Source organism: Larus michahellis, chromosome 7, assembly GCF_964199755.1.
Source record: "Larus michahellis chromosome 7, bLarMic1.1, whole genome shotgun sequence".
NCBI lineage: Eukaryota > Metazoa > Chordata > Aves > Charadriiformes > Laridae > Larus > Larus michahellis.
In genome coordinates, this window is record NC_133902.1 from 31,492,367 (window position 1) to 31,518,033 (window position 25,667).

At 41.0% G+C, this 25,667-nt stretch overlaps 1 protein-coding gene across 1 annotated transcript in view; it reads right to left on the bottom strand.

Annotated features, from left to right (window-relative positions):
• The window catches only part of PPP1R1C (protein phosphatase 1 regulatory inhibitor subunit 1C), a 54,103-nt gene extending 33,929 nt beyond the window's left edge, over window positions 1–20,174 (bottom strand). Inside the window, exons 1-2 of the mRNA XM_074594984.1 lie at window positions 19,661–20,174; window positions 17,332–17,392 (exon numbers count right to left, since the gene is read on the bottom strand). Coding sequence (XP_074451085.1) covers window positions 17,332–17,392; window positions 19,661–19,741 — 142 coding nt within the window. The 5' untranslated portion in view covers window positions 19,742–20,174. The remainder of the gene's footprint in view (window positions 1–17,331; window positions 17,393–19,660) is intronic.
• Window positions 20,175–25,667: the final 5,493 nt, after the last annotated feature.

The following is a 25,667-nucleotide window of genomic DNA, read 5'->3' on the forward strand; positions in this document are numbered from 1 at the left end:
TCATTCATATCCACAGGGCAAATCGTGCCAATGAATAGCAGCAGACAATGTGGAAATTTAAGAATGACTTACAAAATCCCACACACAAACAGATTTTCAAATCCAGTAAACAAAGATCAGAAATGAACCTAAAGGATCAAAGGAGACAAACTTGAAGAAATTAAGTGTTTCAAGCGAGTTGTGAGATGAAGGGAAAGGAAGAACTGGTTGCAGATGCAGTTTGGTCAATGACACATTTTGGCATGCATTTATTTTTGAGGACAGAAAGACCATTGCGTCTTTATTTTTGACAGGCATTTTGCTAGAAAAGACTCCATGGAGAGTATAGATTTTTAAGGAGACGTGAAAAGGAATGGGAACAAGGGAAGCTGAGATTACTGAGTGCCATAGACTGAGGCAGAGAGCAGAAAATAAACAAAAAATATTTCTTAGAGGGTGAGGAAAAGATGAAAAGGCAAGGGATACATGGAAGGAAGACAGAATTGCTTGCGCTTATCTGAGGTAGTAATGAGAAACAGGGTCAGTGGGGTTATAGCAGAAGTAAAGGGGGACGTTTAGTGATGTCAGGGAGCAGAGCTGAAATGCAGTGTGTGCTGGAGCTCAGTCAAGAGCTCTTTGCCTGGGGAAACACCTAGAGCCATATTGGTCTAAGTGAAGGATTACCTTAATAATTGTGTGACCGTTCTTTCTTGGGCAAGTACTGTTTTTCCTGTGTAACTTAAAATGCTTTGAAAGCAGTCTCAATAAATTCATGAAAGCATGTTCTTGTAACAGTCTTAATAAGAAAGCGTCTTTGAGAGAGTCAATGCATGTAGGAATCGATGCTCTCACTGCAACAGGTCAGTTCTGGCATCAAGAGGTTTCACGTAGAAAATCTCTCCGACACCAAAATTTATTATGAGAATGGAAGGTACAAGGTAAGAAAGAACATCATCTGTTAGCTACTGCAAATCAGACATATCCACCTACAGAAGTCAAACAAGCCACACATCTCCCACTCTTAAGCCATCGACCATCAGAAGCTGAATTTCTTTACTGAACTCTTTGAGCACAAATTCCTCTTCAGAAGGGTCAGGACATAATCAGAAACTAAATCACAAATACCAGATTGTGATATCACTTGATTCACAGGAAAAAATGAAATCCCTGGTTTCTCAACATCCTTTAGTTCCCACTGACCACTGTGCAGTCAGGATTCTGCTCACAAAAAATCACAGTTATACAGAATGAGAAATTTCCTTAGCATGTTTATAACCAGGGAATTATATCACAGAGAATGCTGAATTCAAGTGATCAGCTATTTCTCTCTTAGATGAAACAAAACCCAAGCTCTCAGTAGATAATTTCTACCTACAGATTTGCTGTCTTTTTGGGGCCGGGAAGGAAGGACACTTTTTAATGATGCTCCATTTTTGTCTCTCACGGACCATAACATTTCTCACAGAACACAATACAGCTGTACTATATTCCAAATCTGAACATCTGGCGTTTTTCCAGTTTAACTTATTTTTGGCCACTCTAATTAGCTAACAGGAATCTAATTACTCAAGTCATTTCTTGACAATTTTTGTGTTTTTGTTTGAAAGTGGCCTAATAGAAATCACATGAAGAGCTGAGGGCAGATTTGTACATACCCAAGTCAGTGGAAAGCTGAGGTACATAAAAATAAGGTTGGAGCTTTGTTTAGAGGTTTTTTACAGCCATGCTGAGGAAAAAGCCATTGAGGACTTTTCCCTGTGCTGGGCAAATAATGTCTGAGGCTAGTGTGACCCTTACCTCATGTAGACTGGAGTAGGACCTGATTTCCATCAGTCCAGTTATGTACACAGACTTTCTGAAATGAAGCCTTACTTCTTCAAGGAGCGACACCTCTAAAAGTCCATTCACCTTCACAGAGACCATTTCAGCATTGCAGCTCTAGGGCAAAATCTCACCCACTCGCAGGGAAACCTGCAAGGTAAGACCCAGCTACATATTGCTGAAATATGGAGGAAGAAACACCAAGGGATTTGTCCCCCAAATGCTCTTGTTAGCAGAGCTCTTTTATATGTTTATTAGCACATCCACCCAGCCAAGCTGACATAATAAGCTGAGCTACCCCAAAGGTGTCATTATATGAGGTCGGAAACGAACCGAGCGGAAGGATGCTGGTTATAGCTAGGATGGCAACCACTTGACATTGCTGATCACTTCTCCTGTGAATCTCCACTGTTGGGCAAACGGCATGACCATGCTGGGGGAAGCCTTATGGTGGTTTTAGAGTAAGATCAAAATTCATCTGCCTCTCTTCTCCCACTGGATAATGTTAATGCACTTGGAGTAGCTACGCAGGGCAAGAAGTGACCTATTTTAAAAGACTTGGCCTCTGATATCACCCATGGGCTCTGCAGCAGAGTCATCCGGCAAAGGCTTATCTCATCCAGCTAAGTACCCAGCTTTCTTTCCCCTTGGCAAGAGCAAATAAAAGCCTTTTCTGCAGGGTTTCAGTCAGGCACTGGAGGAACGGATCAGGTCAGAGAGGCCGGCTTTTACACAAAAGAAACTCAGTAAGAGACTGGTATAATTATTGGAGAAAGCGTCATGTAGAGAGTTTGGAATTTTCCTTGGGAAAACAAAGCTGAGAAGTTTCAGATAAAAATCACAGGGGGCTGATAGGGCTTTGGATTTGGTTAGTTTTTGTCATAGCATTTAAATTTTCCCTTAAAAATAATAAACACAGTACTGTTTAATTGCTCAGATGGTGGAAATAGTCCATGAGCTGCATGCCTATAACAGGATTTAGTTAAAGAATGATTTAAACAAGAATGGTTTGAATCTGAAAGAAATGAGCCTGAAGAGAGACTTTCAGGACACAATGTCATTGTCAGCCTGGAGCCTTCTTATAATCCTGCCCCCATCCCTGTGTAAACAGTGGCACTGGAGAGGGCAAAGTAGATGAACAGAAGCACAGACCCAGCCTTGCACGTGCAAAATTTAGCGCAGGACACCCTAAGCCAGAGACAAATCAGATGATGCTACTGCTATGAACTAGTTGAGCCGGTTTCATTGCATTCCATTTCATTTGTTTTGATGAAATGTCTCAATGGCCAAACAGTACCATGTCCAGAAGGAAAGCATTCTCTCTCAAAATATGTGAAAGAAATGAACTGATGGCTGAGTTCTGATCAATAGGCTCGATGATGACATACAGTTGGAAAAGTAAAGTAACTTTCTTGGCTCTGGCTCCACTTAGCCATCTCCTGTGATGAAGAGAAGGAGATGCGGGGGTCGGGGGATGCTTGTGTGCTTGGGCAGTAGGTGGCAGAGCTCTGCTCCCTGCCTTGCTGTGTGCTAATTGTGCAACAAGGCAGACCACCTGTTCCAAAAACTTCCATTTAAATGGCACAGACCCCCACAATTTTAGGAACTAAGAAAAGAAACAGATAATTTTCCCAATAATTCTTCATTCTCCTGTCACTTAGTGGCAGGCAAACCTGAAATTTTCTGAAAATTTGGGTTCAGTCATTTCACATTTTGATTTCTTCATCATAAAATAAGGGTATTTTTAAATATACTAGCTTGCCTCACTGGTGTTTGACCACCATCATTTGTATTTGCCATTGATATTTGTAAAACAAGCTCATGGAAATCTGATTTAGAAGTGGACTTTAGTAATATTATTTTGTTTTTTTCTGCTATCAAAACTACTTTTCCTTTCCTCTAGAAAACAAATTAAAATAAAAAAATATTTCATGCTCTGCTTTTGATGGATTTCTAACTACATATTGACAGATCAGCTAGGATCTCATCGCTTTTTACTAAACCACTGAGGTAAGAAAAGGAAAAAAGTCCCAAAAGGCAAACAAAAAAATGCTTATGTAGTTATTGTTTGACTTTTGCTTGCTGGTTTTTATTTGCCTATATCTATCGAAGAAAACTTGACTATGGGTATAAATGTAATTACATTTAATTACAAAAAAATACCCTGGTAAGCCCTCCTGGCATGAGTATATGTTTCTGAAAATCTTCACATTGCAAAAGCACCTCATTAAACTCCAGTATCCCAGCTGCTGCGGTAAACGTAGCTGGAGGGTCTGCTCCCCTCCTCCGTCAAGTGCTGACAAGAGAGTGCGTACATCGCAGTTCTGCTGCATCTCACACTCTAATCGGCATCTAAATTACTGTCTGGCCCTTTAGGGAACACTAATAACAAGATTTGTATAGGAAATATTAATAGAAACATAGGGGAGAGAGGAATTTGCTATATACACAAGCATTTGCATGCTTATTCTATCAGGCGTTTGCAGTTAAGGTACGTAGCATGGGCCTGCACAGATTGTACAGTGCCTTTTCCCCATTCGCTCCTGACTGTAACCAGCCCTTCCTAGTTCACTGAAATGCCACAGGCCAGATGAATCAGCTGTTTGGACATGTAAAATTTTCCTTCCAAGTAAATGAGCCTATTTATATTTACATAGCTCTGTATTTCCCACCTTCAATATTCAATTTGCCATTACTAGTACTGAGAGTAGGGGCAGCAATCTCCTATGTTAGACCAAATCCTTCCTAATGGTGCTCAAAGTCAACCTCTAAATGAAAAGAATGATCATCTTTTTCCTCCCAACACACACAACAGCATCTGATCCAAGCAGCATCTATATCTCTGAACACCATACAGACAGTATCCAAGGACCCACTTTCAACTGCACAGACATAAGAATATGAAATAAAACCACCTCTCATAAATTACACGGATCAAAATTTCTTTGAAACATACATTCTGAGACCATAATCTGGTTTGGAAGAAACTGGAGACATTACAAACCTCAAATGTGAATCTAAATGCATTTGTTTACACCACATGAATCTCGAAAGGGAATTATAGTGCCTGATTCACCACCTTGTTATTCCAGTTTTATGCCAAACTCTTGGAAATCAGTCTGGTTTCACTGGCATTAAACTAGAATAAAATGGTGATGAATCAGGTCTGCAGCCTTACCACAGAGCAGTCATGAATTATTACAAGCACAAAAAAATCATCCTTTTTTGTAGCATTTTGTTTTCAACTTTTGATTATGCCTCCCTATGATCACTGAATCACAGAATCATAGAATGGTTTGGGTTGGAAGGGACCTTAAAGATCATCTAGTTCCAACCCCCTGCCATGGGCAGGGACACCTCCCACTAGACCAGGCTGCTCAAAGCCCCATCCAGCCTGGCCTTGAACACCCCCAGGGATGGGGCATCCACAACTTCCCTGTTGAATATAAATACAAAACAAATTCTAAATAAGTCACATAAATCAAATATAGCTTCTCAAAATATACATTGGAAGAGGATTCAAATTTAGTTCTTTATTTTCTCCCTTCTTGTGAATAAGAACCGAGTTTTTCTGTCTGCCTTCTTGGACTTACACTTCTGCCTGGCTCTGTGGCCTTCCAGCTGCTGCCAGCTCTGTAAGGCTCTTCCTGATACTGTCTCAGCTTTGACTGAGAGAACACAAAACAGGCCTTCTGGACAAACCTGTCATGAAAAAATCCTTCCATGCAGAAGTTTCTTTTCCTTGTAGCACAAGAGGCCGTGTTCTGTAGCCCTGCTCCATGAGAGGCTCAGGTGAGCAAGGAGCATGGAGCAGACCTTCCTGACATGAAGTCCCTCATCCATCGTATGGGGACAATTACAGACATGGCAGGCGTTCCCAGAGAAAGTAATTAACCCAGGGAGAATTACGCCTGAAATAAACATTCTGTTTGGTTAACTAATGTAAAGACTGACCTTAAATCATGATATAAGCAATGCTAGGCTTGAAGTTGCTTTCTTCTAGTTGCTTTCTAAGCAGCACAAACTCCTCTTTCCTGAAGAAAATGGAGATGGCTTTCAAAGAACAATGGACCAAAGAAGAGGAACAAGACAAGGTAAGTAAAAGTCTTTTTTTCCTTTTTATCTCTCAGGTGAGACATTTTCTGGACCCAATATAAATCTCTTACTAGGTTACCAGCAATGATGCCGAGATTAACTTTTCATATAATTTGCAGCTGACCCATTTGAAGTCATGACATCAGAGCCGGGAGAAGCCTCTGGCAAGACCACAGGGTGTCACTGTGTGCAGAAACTCCAGGTCAGGATCTGCCTCCACGTAGCTTCAGAGCCCCCTTAAATTAACTCATTCCAAACGAATACCACTTAGTTAACAGCAAAGTACCACTTTCCACTTCCAAAGTTAATCACAAATCTGTGCTGCCTGTTACATCCCGACCCTTGCAAAGAGGAGTTCTGTCAGTGCCCGCTCGGTGTTGCTCCAGACAAAACGAGTCCAGCACAGGAGGTCAACACACGTGGAGGGCTGCTTAGTGCAAATAATCTATGGTCTGGATCAGCAAAACAAATCAGGCAAAAGAGAATTTTTGAGGGAAGTGAGAGACAGAAAATTGTTTTACCACTGACTTTATTAGGCCATAAGCAACAGGAAGTTTTGCCGTTGACTTAAAAGTCAAGATTTTATCCTGACATATAGCATAAGGTAAAAAATTTAAAAAAAAAAAAAAAAGAGAGAGATAAAAGGCAAACTACTTTCTGATTTAATGAACTAGTTCTAGAGTTAGTGCAACTGGGAAAGAACAGCAATACGTAAACTGGCTTCTTAGTCAGTATTACTCATTATCTAATCATACTAAGTAATGACAGACACGTTAATATTCACTGCATCTTTGAAAATCCAGGTTAATTCGCTCAACTAAGTAAAAATAAGTGAGACAAGAAAACTGCTGTGATTGGTGACGTGAAATTTAAAATCCTTGGCCTATTGGGAAGGTTGGTGGTAAACTCAGGTCTCAAAATGTACAAAGTAAGACTTTGATACATGATGATACAAATATGACTCTCCTTTATGCATATCTATTTAGGATGATTGAAATGTATCTTTAAGATTGTACATCAGAATAATTCCCTTATTCTTGAAGCAAATAAACATAAACCAGGGTGACGTTGATTTTCAGGCATGAGCCAGAAGGAGAAAGTGACAGCCAGCATTTCTTGGTGCCCCACGTGATGCTGGAGGGCCAAACTGAACTACAAGAAGACCTTGGAAAAATAGACATTCACAGACATATGGAACAAGGCAAAGGACAAGGACTGGCAAATAGAACTAATGCACACTGTGGTGTCTCAAAGTTTCTCCGGCTGTGCAGAATGGAGAACTCACCCCATTGTAAGGTTACTTTGGCACAGGATCCAGTCTGACACAAAAGCAGTTGTCAATAAAGATTTCATCTTTGCAGCACAGAGTAAGGGCAACTTCCACACTCGCAGCACAACCTCACCTGGCCTGAAACCCGACAGTGAAAGAAAAGCCTCGCCTGAAGGAAATAGGAGGTAAAGCAGAGATAAAGCCAACTTTGGAGAGGTTAGAGGAGGGCCAGAGCTGTTGAGTGACTGCCAGCACATACTCAGAGAAACAGGTTCAAAGAGCAGAAATGTCCCTCTGAAATGAACGTGCCCAAGCAAAACAGACTGCCGGACTACTAAATATTTGCAAATAATGGTTACTGTTTTACCAAAGGTTACCAAAGCACGTACAGAAAAACTTCACAAACAGCTTGCAATTACTTTGGCCATTGACTCAGTCGTAACAATGTATTAGTTTGTGAAAACACTAAACATGCTCATTAAGTATTTTCAAACACAGAAGGAGGCTAAGTACCTCAAGAAGGCGGTTACCCAGAACCGTGAATTCATCAGTAATACCGCATAGTGTTAGTAATCTCCTACTTTCCAGCTGCTTGCTTCCTGTATGTTCAGTCTATGCTCAGACGACATATTGAAGAGGTTGAAGATCTAAATACAACCGAGGCAAAGATCATGAAGAAAAATCCATGGTTACCAGAAATATAATACTACCTGATCCCCTGATACACATTTAAACCGCTTCCTAATAGCTCTATATGCAGGAATCAATTGTCATGGAAAATGGCTCAGAATTGACCCACCGATGGCAATCTCCGTATGGGAGCTACAGCTGCAATAGCTATCGCTGCGAGCAGCTCCTTTCTCACTTGTGAGCTCTAGCAGCGTTCTAGCTCTAAAATAAAAACCAGCAGCAGCAGCCAAAACTAAAAAAGTCAAACATTTCTTAGCATGCTATAGCTCATAACGCCATTTAAAAAAATATCGTAGCTGAACAGTTGTGTATTGTACGTTCTGGAAAGTGACATTTGCCAGGGGAGAAGAAAACAAATACAAAACAATGAAACTCTTCCTTAGCCAGTGATTATTATTGCTGCCTTTTCAGTTTCCTTCCTTTTGGAATAATACCTCAAGGATTTCAGTAAGAATGTGTTGTAAAGCTAGTCCTGGCCAACTGCTCACGGCTTGCTGGTGGTTAGAATGCACATGCATAAAGCTCCTCACATACATATGTCATCCTGTGCATGAATCAAGTGAGCTACTAATAATAGTACTTCTTGGGGTTTATGATCCTTTTTACAAAAAGAAGATGCAAATACCACTTTTTTTTAAATTCATTTTTTGTTTTCTAAGCTTTCAGAGTCAGCAAAACGAGGTCCATCATCTCATTCTCACCATCAGCACGCCGAGGTGGGATGGAAAAGACGGGGCAACTTTGTTAGCTCAGACTAAGTCAGCTGTAATTTCCAAAGGCATTTTTCAGAATTTTTACTAACCTCACTACATAGCAGAGACAGAGGGGACCCTGGGTTTTGCTTTATACGTCTCCACCCGTACTGTCACAGTCAGAAACACGGCACTGGGATTCCCATGGAACGAGCTGTTCCACACCCTCCTACGGGATATGCTGTACACATTAAGGCCTAAGCCACACACTAGCATCAGCGGTTTAGGGTGCTTGAAAGCACATTTCTAAACAATTACAACCCTGCTGTCTACTTACCGTATTTCAGAAAGAGACAGTAAAAACCTAATATTGATCTGGATCAAAAAATCTTCTGGATCAAAATTCTTTAAAGGCAAAATTCTTTTTTCTCCCTTACCACCCCTCACTCCCCCAAATCGCTTTTTAGTTCATCAGTACAATTCCACTTCAAAGAGAATAGGTTATGAAATGGCACGCAGTAATACAAACATGTTGCATTCAGACCTGCCAGGCTTGTAGGTTAAATTGCTCCCTCATCCTGTATCTGCCCTGCAGATCCTAATATCACAAGGAGAAGGTGGAGCAAGTGCTGCAGCCACACGGAGTTATCACTCTTTGGTGGTGGTCAAAGAAAGAGCAGGAAAGGTTCACCCAGATCTTTGCTTTCTGCCACTGTCTGAGAGCAGCTATGGCAGGGAACTTCAGAAAGACTTGAAGGGAATACTGTTACCATGAGCCTTTCTCTTTTCTGAGTGGTGGAGGCTCAGTGCTGAAATATTTAGGCTATGGGACATCTAGGTACGAGGGTATGGGGTACTGTAGGGTGCAATAGAACTCGCTGCTTTATTGGATTTTCCATCTGCCTCGCTCAGGCTCGTGTTCAGCCCTGTGTGACTCTTCTCTGCTTGTCTCATCAGAATGAAGGACATGGCCTCAGGTGAAAAACATAACCTTTAAAATGCACATTTGCCTACTTAACACTGCTAACTCTGTAAGTGCTTTTTGGTTCCACAAGATGAATAACGACAAGAAATTAATTCCCTGTCGTACTTCTGCATCCTAGGTATCCCAGGGAGGAATAAAGTGTGAGTGTGTAACTGTGCTTCATTCTGCTACTATGCTAATACATTGATCCCCCAGTAAAGCCATTTAAGAAAAAGATTAGAAGTGATGATTTTAGATACATGAATAGGGTTTTGAGGGAGAGAAGGGGAAACCAGAGCTCTTTCCAATAGACGTATAGTCTAATTCTACCCTAGAATTAACCCTTGCTTTGGTTACTGTAAAAAGAGACTTGTCTGCTCCAGCTGATCTCATGTCCACCAGGTGACACAGGCAGCTCAGACTCAGAGGAAAGCCAAGCTCCACACCTCCCCGCGCTCCCTCTGAATTTCTGCACTCCAGCCTGGTGTAGCTGGCAAAAACTTTCATGACTGATAGCTTCGTTTTGTTTAGAGTCTCTGCTAGCTTTTGGTCCAGATTCATTGAATTTCCACTTTCAGTGTATTTTGAAGTGAAGCTTTAACTTCAGTTACTCCGTATAAAGAGTTAAATTTTGTCTCTGAAAGCTCAATAAATGGGGCTATCTTGATTGATGCTTTAAGTGCAACCCCTCCCCAATATTCTGAACATAATGAGGTTAGTGCTAAAAGCTGGATTCTCTCTCATCTGTCTGCATTATCTATTTATTCCGCACACGTCACCATGGTAAATGAGTGCTGCATTAAGTACTAAATAGTAGAGGTCAGACAAACACTGTGTTGTGTTTTTTTTCCCCTCAGCAAGGCTAAAACATTTATTAATGGATTTTAGTGTATTACCTTACTAAAAAAAAAGAAAAAAAAAAAGGATCAGTATTATCACATTATTGAAATATAATTTGAACATAATCTCAAAACAAACTAATTTGATATTCTTATTCAAAACATTTTTTCTTATGATGTTTAAATGGACTTCATTTCAAATACTCTCTAAAAATTTTTACCATTCTAAAAAAACCATTTAAAATACAAACAGAATGTTTGCTCCAGGCTAAACTGGACCTATTTTGATTCAAACCTTTTTTTAATGCCACTAACCTCCCAAATTGTATATTCATGTAGCTCAATTACCCATAGCTTAAGTACTTTGACTATAAGAAGTAGTGAATTACACCTAGGCATTTTTTTAATAGAAAATCTCACCATCTACTCAGAATTCTCACAAAAACAAACTGTATGAGGTGTAAAAGTATTTTGCACAGTGCGAATCTGTTAGAGTTCCTCTAGCAAAATATTAAGCCTTGTGAACGCAATAAAGTTAGAAGTTTTCCAAGTCGCTTCCCCAGCAGGGTAGGCAGTTGTGCGGGCTGCCGTTCTCTCCCCAAGGCACACCTCTTTGTCATGTCAACACGCACAAAGGTGATAACAGAGGTAAACAGTCTGAGAGCTTATCAGTCCTGACGCTGAATAATCAAGCAGCTGGAGATCTGTAACGTGAAGCCATATATATTAAAAATGATTTGCAAATAATTCCTGGGGTGGAAGAAGGCTGTTTCTATGGTGCTTCTGTATAAGGAACAAGGAAAACCGGTGAAGAGTGCAAGGTTCAACTCTAAAAATACCTCCTTCACTTTCAGATAGTTTCACGGACGTGTACCCTTCCAACACAACACCAACAGGAGGCCTGGAGAGGAGGAACAAGTAACGTCACAGTACACATTAGGAGCTTAGCTGAACTGATAAATAAAAAAGCACATGACTAAAATGTTCCCAGGAAATGTTTATATTTGTGAACTAATATGTTCATGCCCTCAAAGAATAGTGAAAATGCATCTGGCTGCTTTGGTGCAGGCACAGCAGTGCCTGGTGAGCCCAGCCGCCTCTGGCTTGCCATCATTACTGTACTGCAGGGACCATGGCAGCTCTTTTGGCAGGTGGTGATGGTGACATATAAAATCCTCACCCGCTCATAGAGGGTTTTCATGAAAGACACTAAGAATAGCTTTTAAGCTTTTTCCTTTTTTTTTTTTTTTTTAATTCATTGCTTCTGTTTGGACCCTGTGAGCTGTCATTTCTGGGTTGCGTAAAATCCAGCTCAATCACCACTTCCTCTCTCTTTTTTCTTTCTAAGTCCTAAGCTTTTCTTTTTATTTTCATGGATCGGCTCATGGAGTCTTTATCACACTGCATATGTGTGAGGAAGTTATGTTTAGCTTATCCCAGGGGCTTCTGTGAGCCTGAACTGCAGAGTAAATTCAAAGTAACCCAAACGAAAAAACACCCGAGCGCGGTGTACATAGGTAAGAAAAAGGGATGCAGTTTGCCACTGAACATTTGCAGTCAGACATCAGCCTGCAAACAGCAGGATATTTCCAAGCACAGACACTTTCCTCTCTGTTCTGGAATCCCTATCACCTGTCAGGTCTTATGCAATGTTTATTTCATATATTTCATTGTTTCCCTGTGTCAGATAGTCCTTTCCAGCACAGGACTAGAGAATACGAAGTCCTCACTGCCCTGACCAACGGTGCCTGATCTCTGGGCATCCTGGTGCCATTGGTAAGGTACACTGAGCTCTACTGGTCCTGTAGTGGAAGGGAACACCAACCTTTTTCATTGCTTATCGCCATACCTCCACGAACTCCTTGACTGAAATAAAAACAGACAGCAAACTTAAACGGTACCCACATTTAGCATATAGAAAGGCCAACTAGTTTGACCAAAAAAAAAATACAGTTAATGACAGTTTTTTATTAATGTACTTCTTTTCCGAATGCTTTGTTATCACATTAGAAGCCTAAATTTACGATTGAAAACAGCTATTTGGCTTATTCACCTTCTTTTTCCTGAACCAAAGTAAGCAGTATGTCCTACCAGAATCTCACACTTTTGAAAAACATATCCATTTTCATGAACTGTGAGACCAAGAGTTCTCCACTGATTCAAGTTTCAGTGAGACTTTTGCCTGAGAAAGCGTGGCAGGACTGCTTTACGACACCCAGAAACAGCTGCCTTCCACCTAGTAGGGTTTTTTGATCCCAGTTTATTTTGTCTTGGCAGAAAAAAAAAGTCACCATTAAATGTAAAACGAACACATCCATTCACCTAGAAGCATAACCTAACAAATATTGGTCACAAACATTAATGCTGGGTAGAGCACATCGCATTTATCCCCTCAAAGGTGTGGTGCTGGTTTAGTTTGCATCGTTAGAAAAGCACTTACATGGGAATGGGATTTGTCGTGTGGGGAAACTCTGGGAGCATCTAGAATCAGTTTAGCAGGAAAAACCTAATCTACTTTGGGTTACCATGGGATTGCCACAGGTGCAAGAAGAGGTTTTCCTCCCACCACCCATCTGGCTGTTTGTTACTGCACTGAATATTGAGGCTGCTCCTGAGGCGTCTCAGCAGACCTCTGGGAACTGGGAGCAGGCTGAAAGGCGTGAATCTCAACAATGGAAAATCAGCTGGGAACAAGACATAAAACCTGCTAACGCCTAAAGACAAGCTGCAAGCAAGTTCCTTGTGTGGAGACAGGTACATGTTGCTTATATCTTCAAGTTATGATTTCCAGCCTTCCGAAAACTTGAGTTGTACTTGGAATATATGTTTACATTTCTTTTGCAGTGATAATATACCCTTTCTGCCTTGAAATTAGATTTGCACAATACAAAAAGGCAGCTCTGGAGAAGAATTACCAAAACACGTTGCTATGCTTTTCTGATTTCCAAACACCGAGTAACATTTACATTACAAGCAAGGAAGCCAAAACATGCAACTGAGTAGGAAGGACAGTTGGAAACAGCAAACACATAGCAAGTTCAGAAATGCAGAAGTTTATCCGAATGTTTACCCATATTCTAACACTTCAAGAAGACCAAACCTTTGACACAGGTAGAACAGCCTTTGCCGGCCAGACTGCCTGATATTGCGTTGGCTCTGTGACAAGGCCAGGCCGTACAGGAACACCGGCATTGTTTTCTGATCACAGCGAGACCTAATGGCATTAAACCTGAGTTGTGGTCTGACATGCTTCCCTCCCTCAACCGGCACTTCTCTACAACGCCACCAGCTGCGTCTCGAGCCATCGCAGTTTGGTATTCTGCTAGTTTAAAGCACGGTTAGACTTCTATTTCAGATAACAAGAACTGATATTCATATCTATTCTGCTGTGCTTGGTGAGGAGGCAGGAGGTTGTGAGTATAGTATGGCAGTGCAGAAAAGGTTGCTTTCAGGGTATGGTGATTTTCGATTTCTGGTGGCTCCAAGGGCCATATTGCAAGAGAAAGAGGAAGCAGGAGAGCTTCCGCAATTTTTGGATTAAGCTCTTGGCAGCTTAATAGTTAAACGTATCTTTAAAACTAAGCATCTGCTTACGTTCCTTTTTTAAAGTACAGACATGGAGCAACTGTGGCCATAGCAGGATACGAGGGGGTTACCCCAGTAACCCACACAGGCATCCTGCACAGGACGAGATGCTGCGCTCTTTTGTAGTTCTGCCCACGGATATTTGGTTTTGCTTTCACAGGTAGTAAAAGGGTCTTACAATTTCAAGTGAAAGTAAAACTGATGAGATATCATGAAATCAAACATCAGCTGCTCACATCAGCTACCACTGGTGGTAGCTGACACACAATAGAGTTAAGTAACTTCATAACTCGAGTCTCAACATTCTAGCGCCAGCTTCTCTGCTCAGATGTGACATAACCCATCATGGAGCACTTTACAGAGCATTTACTGAAAGAGTTAAGGGTTTGTTCCTTGCTACCTTGCTTCACAAGCCTGTATTGCCCAATGCAATCATTGTTGCTGCTGCAATTCAAATTTCTCTTCTGTTGACTTTTATATTTAATGCCAACCAGAGTGAACAGGAGAAAATGCACCAGTCAATGACATTAAAGGCTGGATATGAGCTCCTGCAGCCACATCTACCACCTGTCTTTAAATCATTTAGTGTGGTCTAGCCCTTACTGTCTCCTTGGAAGCAAGGAAGCCAAGCAGACTCTTCTTACAGCTTTTGAGTAGCTGTCATCGGATAAAATGACTTAGGCTTAGTAGATATTCCATCTTCACTTTATAGCACAATGGACTTGACCTAAATCAGTGAAGACAGATTTCTGTCAAAGCTGTACTGGACACCAGGGATGGATGAGAAGACTTAGAAAACAGCTATTTCAGATCTTCGTACAGCACAACGCAAACTGAATTTATTATAAAGTTCTGAAATGTCCAAACACATTTTACCTCCTTCTGGTTTCCAGATGGGTCTGCATCCAGAGCACCAGAATACCACAAAAATGCTGCTTTTTTCCTGCTGCAATCAGAAGCAGCTGCAACAAAAGGCTATAGAAAAGTCTGATTCTTAGAAAATGCCTGTCTCTGTTTTTCAAAATAAAAGAAGTTTAGATAATTTGAGTAAACTTTGCAGGGGCATCCAAACATTTAGAATGGCAATAGGGGACACATTGCAAACCCTTGGAAGCATATCCTTCGCTAGCTGTTTGCTCCTAATAAGGGAACTGGAGTACTCCAGTGGGTAAAATTCAAGAGACAGGATTCTGGTCTATCCCAGCTCTAATTTAATAGGTGGCCTTGACCATATCGCTGTAAATTCTCTGCTGCTCAGCTTCCCCGTTGACCTCAGGAATCATGCTTCTAAAGCAATTTGCTGGAGTTTCCAGTTCGTACACTTACTATTATTATTTTATTCACTGTAAACACATACAGTGGTGAATTTTAACATTTTTGGACACAAATTGTTATCTGGCATCACACTGAATTCTATTCAAAATCCAGTAAGAGACCAGCATTTGGAGTTTAATCAGCAAGGTGTCAAGAGCCCCTAGGACTAGCTGACTCCTTTGAAAGTTGAAGGTATACAATAATTTCGGAAAATACACAGCACCTTGCAAGATCAAGCCCATAAGTATATTCAACTTTATTTTCTGCCTTTCCAATTTGTCTTTGCAGTCCTTGTACTCCGTGGGTTTACACAGCTACATGTACACACCCCATTCAAAACACTTGCCCATATCAAGCATACCATATGGAAATAGGCACACGCATGCTCATGCATAAACCACAGGGTGAGGTGCAGGAAAACGAAGGCGCTTTTAAAGTTTTCATTTTTAACCTGAGTTTATGGAAAATTAAAAAACAAGACAAGACTATAATTTAACCAAGAATACCTTCATTGATATTAGTTTCCAGTATCTAGTAAGAGGGAATAATATCTAAATGAATAAATATAAGTAAGTGAACTTGAATAGACAAGCTCTTGGGCTTATATGGAAGTTGACTGATACTTGCAGCAATCCTGACTCATAATAAAAATGATTTATTTAAAGATTTATTATGAACATTGCAGGAAAGGAGATAACAGACATGCACCACTTTGTTTACAGTAAAATTTCCTGTAAATTAAAAAGAGTTCTTATTCTCTGTTTGGTTTTGATTTGGTACTATACCAAGTATCTGTTTATAACAGGAAATATGACGGTACAAAGTGTACAAAATGAATTGCAAAAGACATTACCAGCCAAGGTGAATTTGCTTTAAATCAAGGCCTAGCAACACAGCCACTGTAGATCCCATTAAGGGAAAGAAAGTCAGGCCAAGGCAGATCTTTGTGCACCATTACTGAGAGCTGAACTGCCTGAAATTCAGGCCAGAAAGCTACTCTCCAAACTGGGATTGGTGTTAGCCCCGCAGCAAGAGTGACTCATGGGTCACTCTCAGGGTCAAAAGAACATAACCTGAACCATATGTCAGGCTTGAACCTCACGAATCCGTGTGCTGTGCTGTAATGACCTCAACCCTGAGAGCAGGGCTCTCTAAATGTTTCTTTCTGCACCTTCTGAGGAACTTCAGCTACTGGCGATGTTAACCAGAAGTGGAGACCTGCAGCACAGTGCAGTAAGCGGAGACTCTAATAGAGCTAAGGTGGTTTTGTTTCACTGAGGTGCCAGTGCATACAGTAATGGCCTGCGAGACACATCAGCGAGAAAAAGACTGAACTGCTTTTAAAAAAAGATTCAGGTGATGAAGAGATAAGGCAGGAAAAAAATGTTGCAGAGCACTATATAAAAGTTTGATATAAAGTAGGTAGTGTGTTTCAAAGGGATTATGTCTTGAGGGCTTTTTCCTGCAATCCATTTTTGCTGAGCTTTTTTGCTTATAATACTCCCTAAACAGCTTATTAAAGAGTCTTTCTGAATTCACATTTATATGACAAAGTATATTGCAGCCTCAAATTGTCCCATCCCACAGAAAATCTTCTGGGAGGAGTCTTGGATGAAGATAATGTAGCCACAGTCGAAAAGGAATAATGAAAACAGACATCACACGTTTCATCAGAAAACTAGAAAACAACCTGTTTTGCTGAAGCGATTCGCTTTGTTGAGTTAGCCCTAGCGCCACCCTGGTATCTCTAGAGATTGGAAAACCCAGACTAGGACTTTGTGGATCTCCATGGTATCCACTCAGGGAAAGAAAAGGTTTGTGGATGGAAGGGCTGAATCAGGGTCATATTCTCCTTGTACATACAACAAAAGATTTACAGGGAGGATAAAATCCCGAAATTATTGACATTATCTGGAGGCCAAGAGTTACATGTATTCATGGGGTTTGCTCCAAGATCCATTATTTGATATGTAGTGCTACAAAATTAATGCTGGATTTTAAAACCATGTAGTTAATAAAACCACTTTGCAGACAATCCTGTGTATACAAGTTCCCTGGTTTAGAAGGTATGTTGGCACTTACCTGGGGGCACGTGTTCATTCATGATGACGAGGGATGCTGGTGTAGGCCTTCTTTTCCTGATCTGTAACATGCATAAACCAAAGAGAGTCATTGGGGTCCACTAACTCCCCCGCACCCAAAGCAAAAAATCTATCTGGTGGACTCCTGAGTATAGACCAGGCAAAGTTAAGAATGAAAATATTTAAAGAACAGCAGCACGTCACTGTCTTACTGACTGCTTGTCTGGTCTGACAGTGATCAGGGTCATGCTGCTGCTTGTACATGGAAAGCAAAGGCATGGGAGAGAGCTTTCCAAAATACCTTTAGGATTTGCAATCATCCTGAATAAGTTTTTGGACATGTATTGCTGACATGTATCAGTCATATCTTAAAATACTAACATTTAGCTTTGCTTCAGAAAAATGAGCTTATGTGTGCAAATACCTAGTACTGTCATAGCTCTCACAAGTAATCATTAATATTTTTTAAGTGCAACTGAGAGTTGATATTGCTTGTATGCCTTCCAATGAATTGATGATATTTCTAAACTGTGGCCAGAGGCGTTACCAGTGTTCTTTAACTAAAGAAAAACAATACTTAAGACTTTCAGAACAATATTTTCAAAGAACACTATACAATAGATCTTTACATATCAATATATAATCCCGAATTGTATGCAATTCTTCTGATTCAGAGTTCATTTCCTTTTCCTTCAGAGTTAAGTCCTTTTGTTCCATTAACACTGGTTGAACTACATGATATTGGACTACCCTCCTATAATGCACACATTTGCATTGAAAGCTTTGTGTTACTTCACTGAAGCCTCCAGGCTATTGATATTTTACTGAATTCAAGAGGGGGACCAAGAGTATTTAAACCAGGAACCATTCTGACACAAAACCTCAATGTCAGTGTGTTTGTTCTTTTTCAGTTGCTGAGCCAACATCTGTATTTAGCTGGGTTCAAATTTTGCTTTCGGAGGTGTAAATGGAAAATTACATCATCAGGGTTAATGGGTTTATTCCAGATTAGCGTAACTGTAGCTGACAGCAGAATTTACTACTTTAATTTCATCACACACCCACAGTGAAACTGCAGAGGGCTTGGAATTAAACTCACAACATAAAAAAAGGACTGCCCATAAATACTGGGCAGAATTTGGGCTACATCATTTTAAAAGCCATGGGAATTCCAGGAAATCCTAATCCTACGGTTCTCACGGATTTCAGAAAAATATCAGAACACATCCTTCTTGAATTCATTGCAGGACTGTTCCCTAAGGTATAGACATCTCACAGCTCAGAAGTACCTATGGACAAAATGAAGACCCGCACCAATTCTCTCCTGCACCCTTCTAGTATTTCTTCATTCAGTGGTCACTCACAACTCATCGTTTTCTGGCAAAGGCGGCTGCCTTTTAAGAGACACGACATCAGAATATTCAGGAAACCAGATACCTGTCCTAAAGGTGCAAATAATTTCATAGCTAATGGCGTGGAACTGTCAAGGTTATAATATTCCCCTGCTATCATCTAAAACTAGACTTACCAAAATAGAAGCAAATGTCAAGAAGGACTTGGACTGAGAGAAATATACTGGGTCACCTAATTATGATTTAACCAGCTTTTCTCATAAGATTCTCTGCGTCCTTCTTTATGCACATCTATGCATATCTGTATGCAATAATAGATATTTTTTCCTCCTTAGATGTCTGTATTGCTATATATATTATATGTATGTGTATGTTTGGGAGTGAGTCAAAACCTAAAATAGCACACAAATAATTCCAATGCAGACATAAGTCAGGCATATTTCTACACTTATATATATTTCAAATATATAAACCAATGTAACAATGACATGAAGAAGACTGTATAAAAATACAGGAGGTAACGGAAGTGATAACTATTGTGCAAAACAGAACCCACACTCGCATTTTCTCATGTTAAAATGAATGGTAAATAAACTGTCTTCTGTGCAATATTTCCCTTTGGTACCTATTATCAGCTTCATGTACAAATAATACACTTTAGTTGATTTGTTGAGAGTGTGTATTCATGCGAAGTGTATGTATTAGGATGCAAGCCCAGTTATAGAAAAGGCACAACAAATATATACTGAATAAATCTACCCAAGGTAAAGCAGCCTTGTTCTGGCTAGAGGACTTCTCCTCCTCCCTCTTTGGGTCTACCCGGACTCTGCTATAACCTCCAGAGCATTTAATCTATAGTTACACTACTATAAGGTAGAAATGCGTTTAGGCCACAAATATTACCTGTTCTCACCCCACATCTTGCCCCCATTCCTACCCCATTCCCTCAAAACACCAAAAGAAACTCATCTTCCTTACCTGCTCAGCTGCCTCGGGATCTATTTGACTCTGAAACAGCGGCACAGCAAACTGTATTTTTTTAGGGCTGTTGGGCTCCATCGTGATGCTGAGGTGAGTCAGGCGAGAGAAGAGCCTGGAGCTGGACACTCGGTCTGCGCCGCTCCCCGGGTACCCTCCCCACAGCCAGGCTGGGTGCTCCTCAGTAACAGCTGTAAGTCCCGACTTAGCACAGGAATCTGCGTGAGCCGAGCAACTCCCTTATTCCACATCCATGGAGATGCCGACAGCTTGGCTATTTACTTTTTTTTTTTTCCCTCCCCTCTCCCCTCTCTTCTGCAGTCCTTCAGATCCTCTCAGCACAAAGCTGAAAGGAACAATAAGCTAATTGTGTACCAGTTCACTTCTACATATGCCAAGCATTCACTCAGAAGCTAATTGAAAATGCAATACTAGCATTGCATGGCCTGGAGCCCTGGGATTTGAAAAAGAGGATCTCTCCACCGTACATTACTAACTGGCTGCTCAGAAGTGCAATGCAAGCTCCCTCTGAGTATTGCTGATGGGCTCTTAATTATTGATGAACACAAATCAGGAAGTTTTCAGATTTTGGGGGTGGAGGTAGCAGGAGGGGTGGATGCAATAATTCCATCTCTGTTACAGTCTGCCAGAACCGCTCTCCTGTTCTCATGTATCAAACAATTGCCTTTGCTCTTTCAAACCCTTTTCTAAACCTCTTCCAGGAAGATTTTTGATGATGATGCTACACAGAAGCCTACGCTTTCATGAAGCTTATCCAGTATGCTAAGTAGGTTTGCACCTTAGGGTGGGTTTGCAGATTTAGACCGCGATTCCTTCTGGTGGGCTCCATCTCACATGATTTCAGATACTAAGAACATCCATATCTAAGCCAGCTATCTGGGCTCCCTCATGCTAGACACATCAAAGGGCACTTCACCCTATCCTAGTTAAGTGGAATATCGCGTTTACTGGAGATGACAACTTCTCTCCATTAACCCTAGAAAAAGTAAAGATGACTCAGACTAGTTACCTCACTTTTAGATGGCTAAAATTCAGTGGGCCAAATTCTACTTTGGGGTACAAAATCTGTGCTTTCTTCCAAGACTAGGAAAAGAATTTGGTCAATCATACCAATAGTACCTTTTGGTGAATATAATTGATTTCTGCTTTTTATTAATTCAAAAGACATGTATGAAATGATACACAGCGGCCACTGACTTGTTGCTTAGAGCACCTGACTGCTGCCAAGCAGGAGAGCAGAGCTCCTGCAACAAAGGTGTGCTTGATGCCAAAATTGCATCCCCAGGTGGGGGGATGCCCTAGAACCAGTTGAAAGGGGTATGCTGAAAGCTTATCTCTAATCACAGAATCACAGAATCATAGAATCATAGAATGTGTTGGGTTGGAAGGGACCTCTAAAGGTCATCTAGTCCAACCCCCCTGCAGTAAGCAGGGACATCTTCAACTAGATCAGGTTGCTCAGAGCCTCATCAAGCCTGGCCTCGAATGTCTCCAGGGATGGGGCCTCCACCACCTCTCTGGGCAACCTGTGCCAGTGTCTCACCACCCTCATTGTAAAGAACGTCTTCCTAATGTCTAATCTAAACCTACCCTGCTCTAGTTTAAAACCATTGCCCCTTGTCCTATCGCTACATGCCCTTGCAAACAGCCCCTCCCCAGCTTTCCTGTAGGCCCCCTTCAGGTACTGAAGAGCATCAGGCCAATCTCCCGTTACATGCTACCACAAATTGTGAAGAAAGAGAAAATGAGGTACAGCAGGAAACCCCAGACTGGCGCAGGCTATCACAAGGATGAGGCTACCTGCAGAGACAAAGTGCATTTTGGCCAGCTTTTTGGAGGGCTTTCTCTCAACAGGGAAGGGAAACACAAACAGCCAGAAGGAAGAGCAAACAGATGAAATTCACAGAGAGGAGTAATAAGTTGAGTCTGCTTCTGACAGGCTGCAGTGAGGAAACATAGAAGCAGCTGAATTCAGAGCTGAAGGTGGATGTCACCAAAACTCAGAGGAATTTGAAAATGTGTTTCTTGTTCAGGCCACTGAAAGCACTAAGGATTTTCACAGGTTTATTCAGAGTCACTGCATATTTTCCCACCTGCGCCAGTGGAGGAGGCAGGGAAGGAGTGGGGATCACAGCTAAGAACAATGCACAGGCCAAACACAGCAGAATAAACAAGCAAGTCGGAGATGGAATATTTGTTTGGCTTTGATTTATACAAATGAAAAATGTTAACCTATTATCGGAATACCAGGGTATTTCTGAACAGAGACAAGCACACCAGCTAGATGGTTTATGAAGAACGTGATAAAGCTCAGGAGATAAGAATAATCTAAAATTTAAAGACCAAGTTGACTCCATGATGAAAAATAACTCTCAACGAGGGCTGAAATGTCCCTCCTTGTCCAAATCAAAACTACTGTGTACCATAGTGGTTCCCAGCTGACAGCTAGTAGCTGGCAATTTTCCTATTAAATTTATTGTGATAGTTTAGGTGGCACTATCTTAGAATTGTAGGACCAGAGAAGAGTCCCACTTGGAGGGGACTTCTGGAGATACCTGGTCCCATAGGCTGCACAAAGCAGGGCCCAACATCAGGTTATCCTGGGCCCTCTCAGGTTGAGTCCTGAATATTTTCAGCGCTAAGGTGAAATGCTCAGTTTTATTTACCACAGCAAGTGGAAGAGGTGCACAGAATAGTGATGTTCAGTGTTTCGTACAATCATTTTTAAGCCTTCATTATTCTTACAAAGATGAATAATTATTTTCCTTATAGTCTTCCACAGACAATTAGAGCTTGAGCACAATTGCAGCAGTTCTGCTGGTACAACTAAGAGTCTGAGACAAAAAAGTAAGAGAGGCACACGCCGCTTTCACTAAGGACAATTAGAGAGTTGCTTTCAGGACAGTATAATTATCCAATTTCAAAAGACCTTCATGAACAGACATGCCATTAACTTCAATGGCAGCTTCAGGCATAGCAGATATATACACAGGGATACACCTAGGGGGGAGGACATACACAGGGATCTGAAGTTGTGGCTTTTCTCTGATAAATTTTCATACTTAAAAGAAAATAACTTTTCTTTTCTCAGTCCCTGATAACGTGAGAAAAATGTTTTCCAGCAGTTTTGCTATTATATATATTAATAAATAGTATATTTTAAACATCAGGTTTCTCTATGAAAAAACTGTTCACCATAGAATATCTATTATAGCTGTCTATGAAACTTCACACATTAAATTATGCTACAATTACAGTGTATGTTACTGTATTACGGGAGCTATAATTCTCATTACAGAGGCTTAAAATTTCTTATGTTCATGGTAAAATCAGTTGAAAAAACACATTCAGATAGTGAAAAAATATCAAAACATTAAAAGCTCAAGGGATTATAGAGGTGTGTTTCAGCTCGAGATTGCCAGACATTGCTGTCTAAAGGAATCACGTCTCAAAGTCATTGCTAGCAACGGTATCTGAGAAAAAAGCTCAACAATCACATGAAGAAACAAACCAACAAAACCACTTCTTGGCAGGTTCAGAAGGGAGACAGATGACAGGACAGGACAAGACACAAGGAGAAATCCTTAATGGCACTGCTATGCCTCGGACGATGAGATGTGGAGATAACTTGCCTCTGCAGCTCTCCTCTCCGTGCCTATTTGGAGCTGGCTGCCCAGCAATCTTCACACGCACTATAACAGGAAAAGTATTTTTAAAATAGTATAAGAGGCATATTTCAGAGCGCACTCGGATATAGCATTTCAGGATTACTACATCAGCTCACTCTTACACCTAATTTGCAGCACTAGATGTCTCCAGGCAAAGTGTGCTTGCATTTTCTATAGACTGCATCATAGTCTGGGGAAGAGCTGAAATGCATTTAAGTACTGCCAAATCCTTTTAGCTCATCTTCTGTTTTTAGTGCACTCCCCACAATGTTTCAAATTCCTTCATGATTCAGCTAAAACTATCATGGAAGGAAAAATAAGAATAACTTGTCTATGATCTTTCCTTCCTATGTCATTCACTAGGTTGTGGTAAGAAGCGCTGCCTTTTAATATATCTTACTGCAGTGACGAGCCATCAGAGTGTTCACGACAAAGTTCTCGCTTGAGATATTTTCCCTGTTGTGTTAGGGGAGGTTTTTTTGTTGTTTTTTTTTTTTTTTTTACCCCAGCCAAAGACAGAGGCTGCTGGGAAGGGAATTCAAGGGTGTCTGCTCTGCGCCCTCCTTACACAATTTCTGTTGTGGCTGTGATTGGCCTCAGCTTCTCCGCTGTGGTCAGGGACTACTGCAACATCAGCCTGGCAAGGAGAGGAGAGAGCTGGAGCTGCTTGTGAAGCCAACCTACTTAGGACTTTTGCTCCTAATTTCACCAGTGCAGATGCAGGGAAGCACTTGGTTACCGTTCTCTGATCCACCAGGCTGCCTTCGCAGAGCAAAGGAAGTGGTACTCCTTCCAGCATGTCTCTTAGGTAATAATTTTAATTCCCATTGTCCCATTATAGCCACTGATATGTGAGAACCTTTGCAAAGATGTGTTGGTCCATGCTTTCCTCAGGCTCTCCGATGGGGACCTCTCCTCTCCTCAGCATCTCCCCAGCAGCATCGGGGGAAGAACCACTGCAGAGCACTTTGCTTCCTGGCTGCTTTCTGCGACAGCCAAAGTGGACTTTAGTGTGCCCCTTCATTCTGCCCTTTTCTAACAAAACGACAAACAATCTTTTCACTGCCTTCATCCATACAGAGGCACCAGTTTTGCAGCTCTTGGTGTTGGTCATGAATGCTGGACACAGTCTTTGCTGTCCGCACCATACCTGTTCATGGACAGGTTTTCCTCTTGGTGCTCTACACCGGGCATTGCTCATAGGTGCTAAAATCACATGCAAGCCTTCCAAGACTAAACAATGACATATTCAAAATGACCCTGAAAGTTTTCTTTCAGAACAGCTAAATACAGGCGTTGCAAGGAGGGCGGCTCCCACTCAAATGCTGGAAACACAGTTTGCTATTTATATGCAGAAAATGCAAAGAATTTAAAATCTGCAAGGGTGGGAGAAAGTAGAGTGGATCATGGCTGTCTCGTGAGCAGTTGAGCGCTGCTACAGGCAGGTCAAGAAGAAGAACAGAAAGTCTTGTTGAGCAGCAGCAGAGTAGGTGGGACATTCAGCGAGAGCTGTTGGCCTACGAACCAACTAACCCGAACTTCCATTGCCATACTCATCCACCAAACAGCAGGCTTGGACACGCTTACGTACTAACCACAGACATGGATTCATAAAGACTAGATAAGAAAAAATACAGCTATTTCTATTTACACAAACCTTCAGTTGAGATAATCGTTCCTTAGCAGTATAATTTTAATCATAAGCAGTTTAAAGTTACCTTCATCTGAGGCCATAAAAACTGGTATTATCCATCCAAGTCTTCCTCTGGGACTTGCAGCTCTCCAGACTGTCAAGTAATGTACAGACATTTACTGGTAGGTGCTATCCACTACCATCCATAGAATAGACACATCCAAAACACAGGAAACGAGCTGGATTAATGGGACATAACCTGATTAGACAGTGAAAAGATCCACGTCTAGTGTGGGCTATAGTTCAATAGTGCAGAAATCAAAATTCTGGTACCAGTTTTAGGGAGGTATTTCAGCAGGAATTTCCTTACCAAGAAGAGGGTAAATCTAATACATTTTTCAATAAACTTAACTACTGTTGGCAGTTTACTTAGAGTTCAGAATGACATTATATTATTTCCATATTAAATCTTTAATGCAAAAATTGACTGATTATACCATAGAATTAAACAATTTAAATATAAAATTGAGTTTCTACTGTAATTTTTTTTGAATGCAAAAGTTAAGATACAGACCACAAAGAATCTGAACAAGGAATGAACTTCTACAGTTTCAGAGTCTGAGTTAGAAAACTCAGTGTACAAACACACTCTACCAGGCTAAAAATGGAAAGTCACCAACTGGGC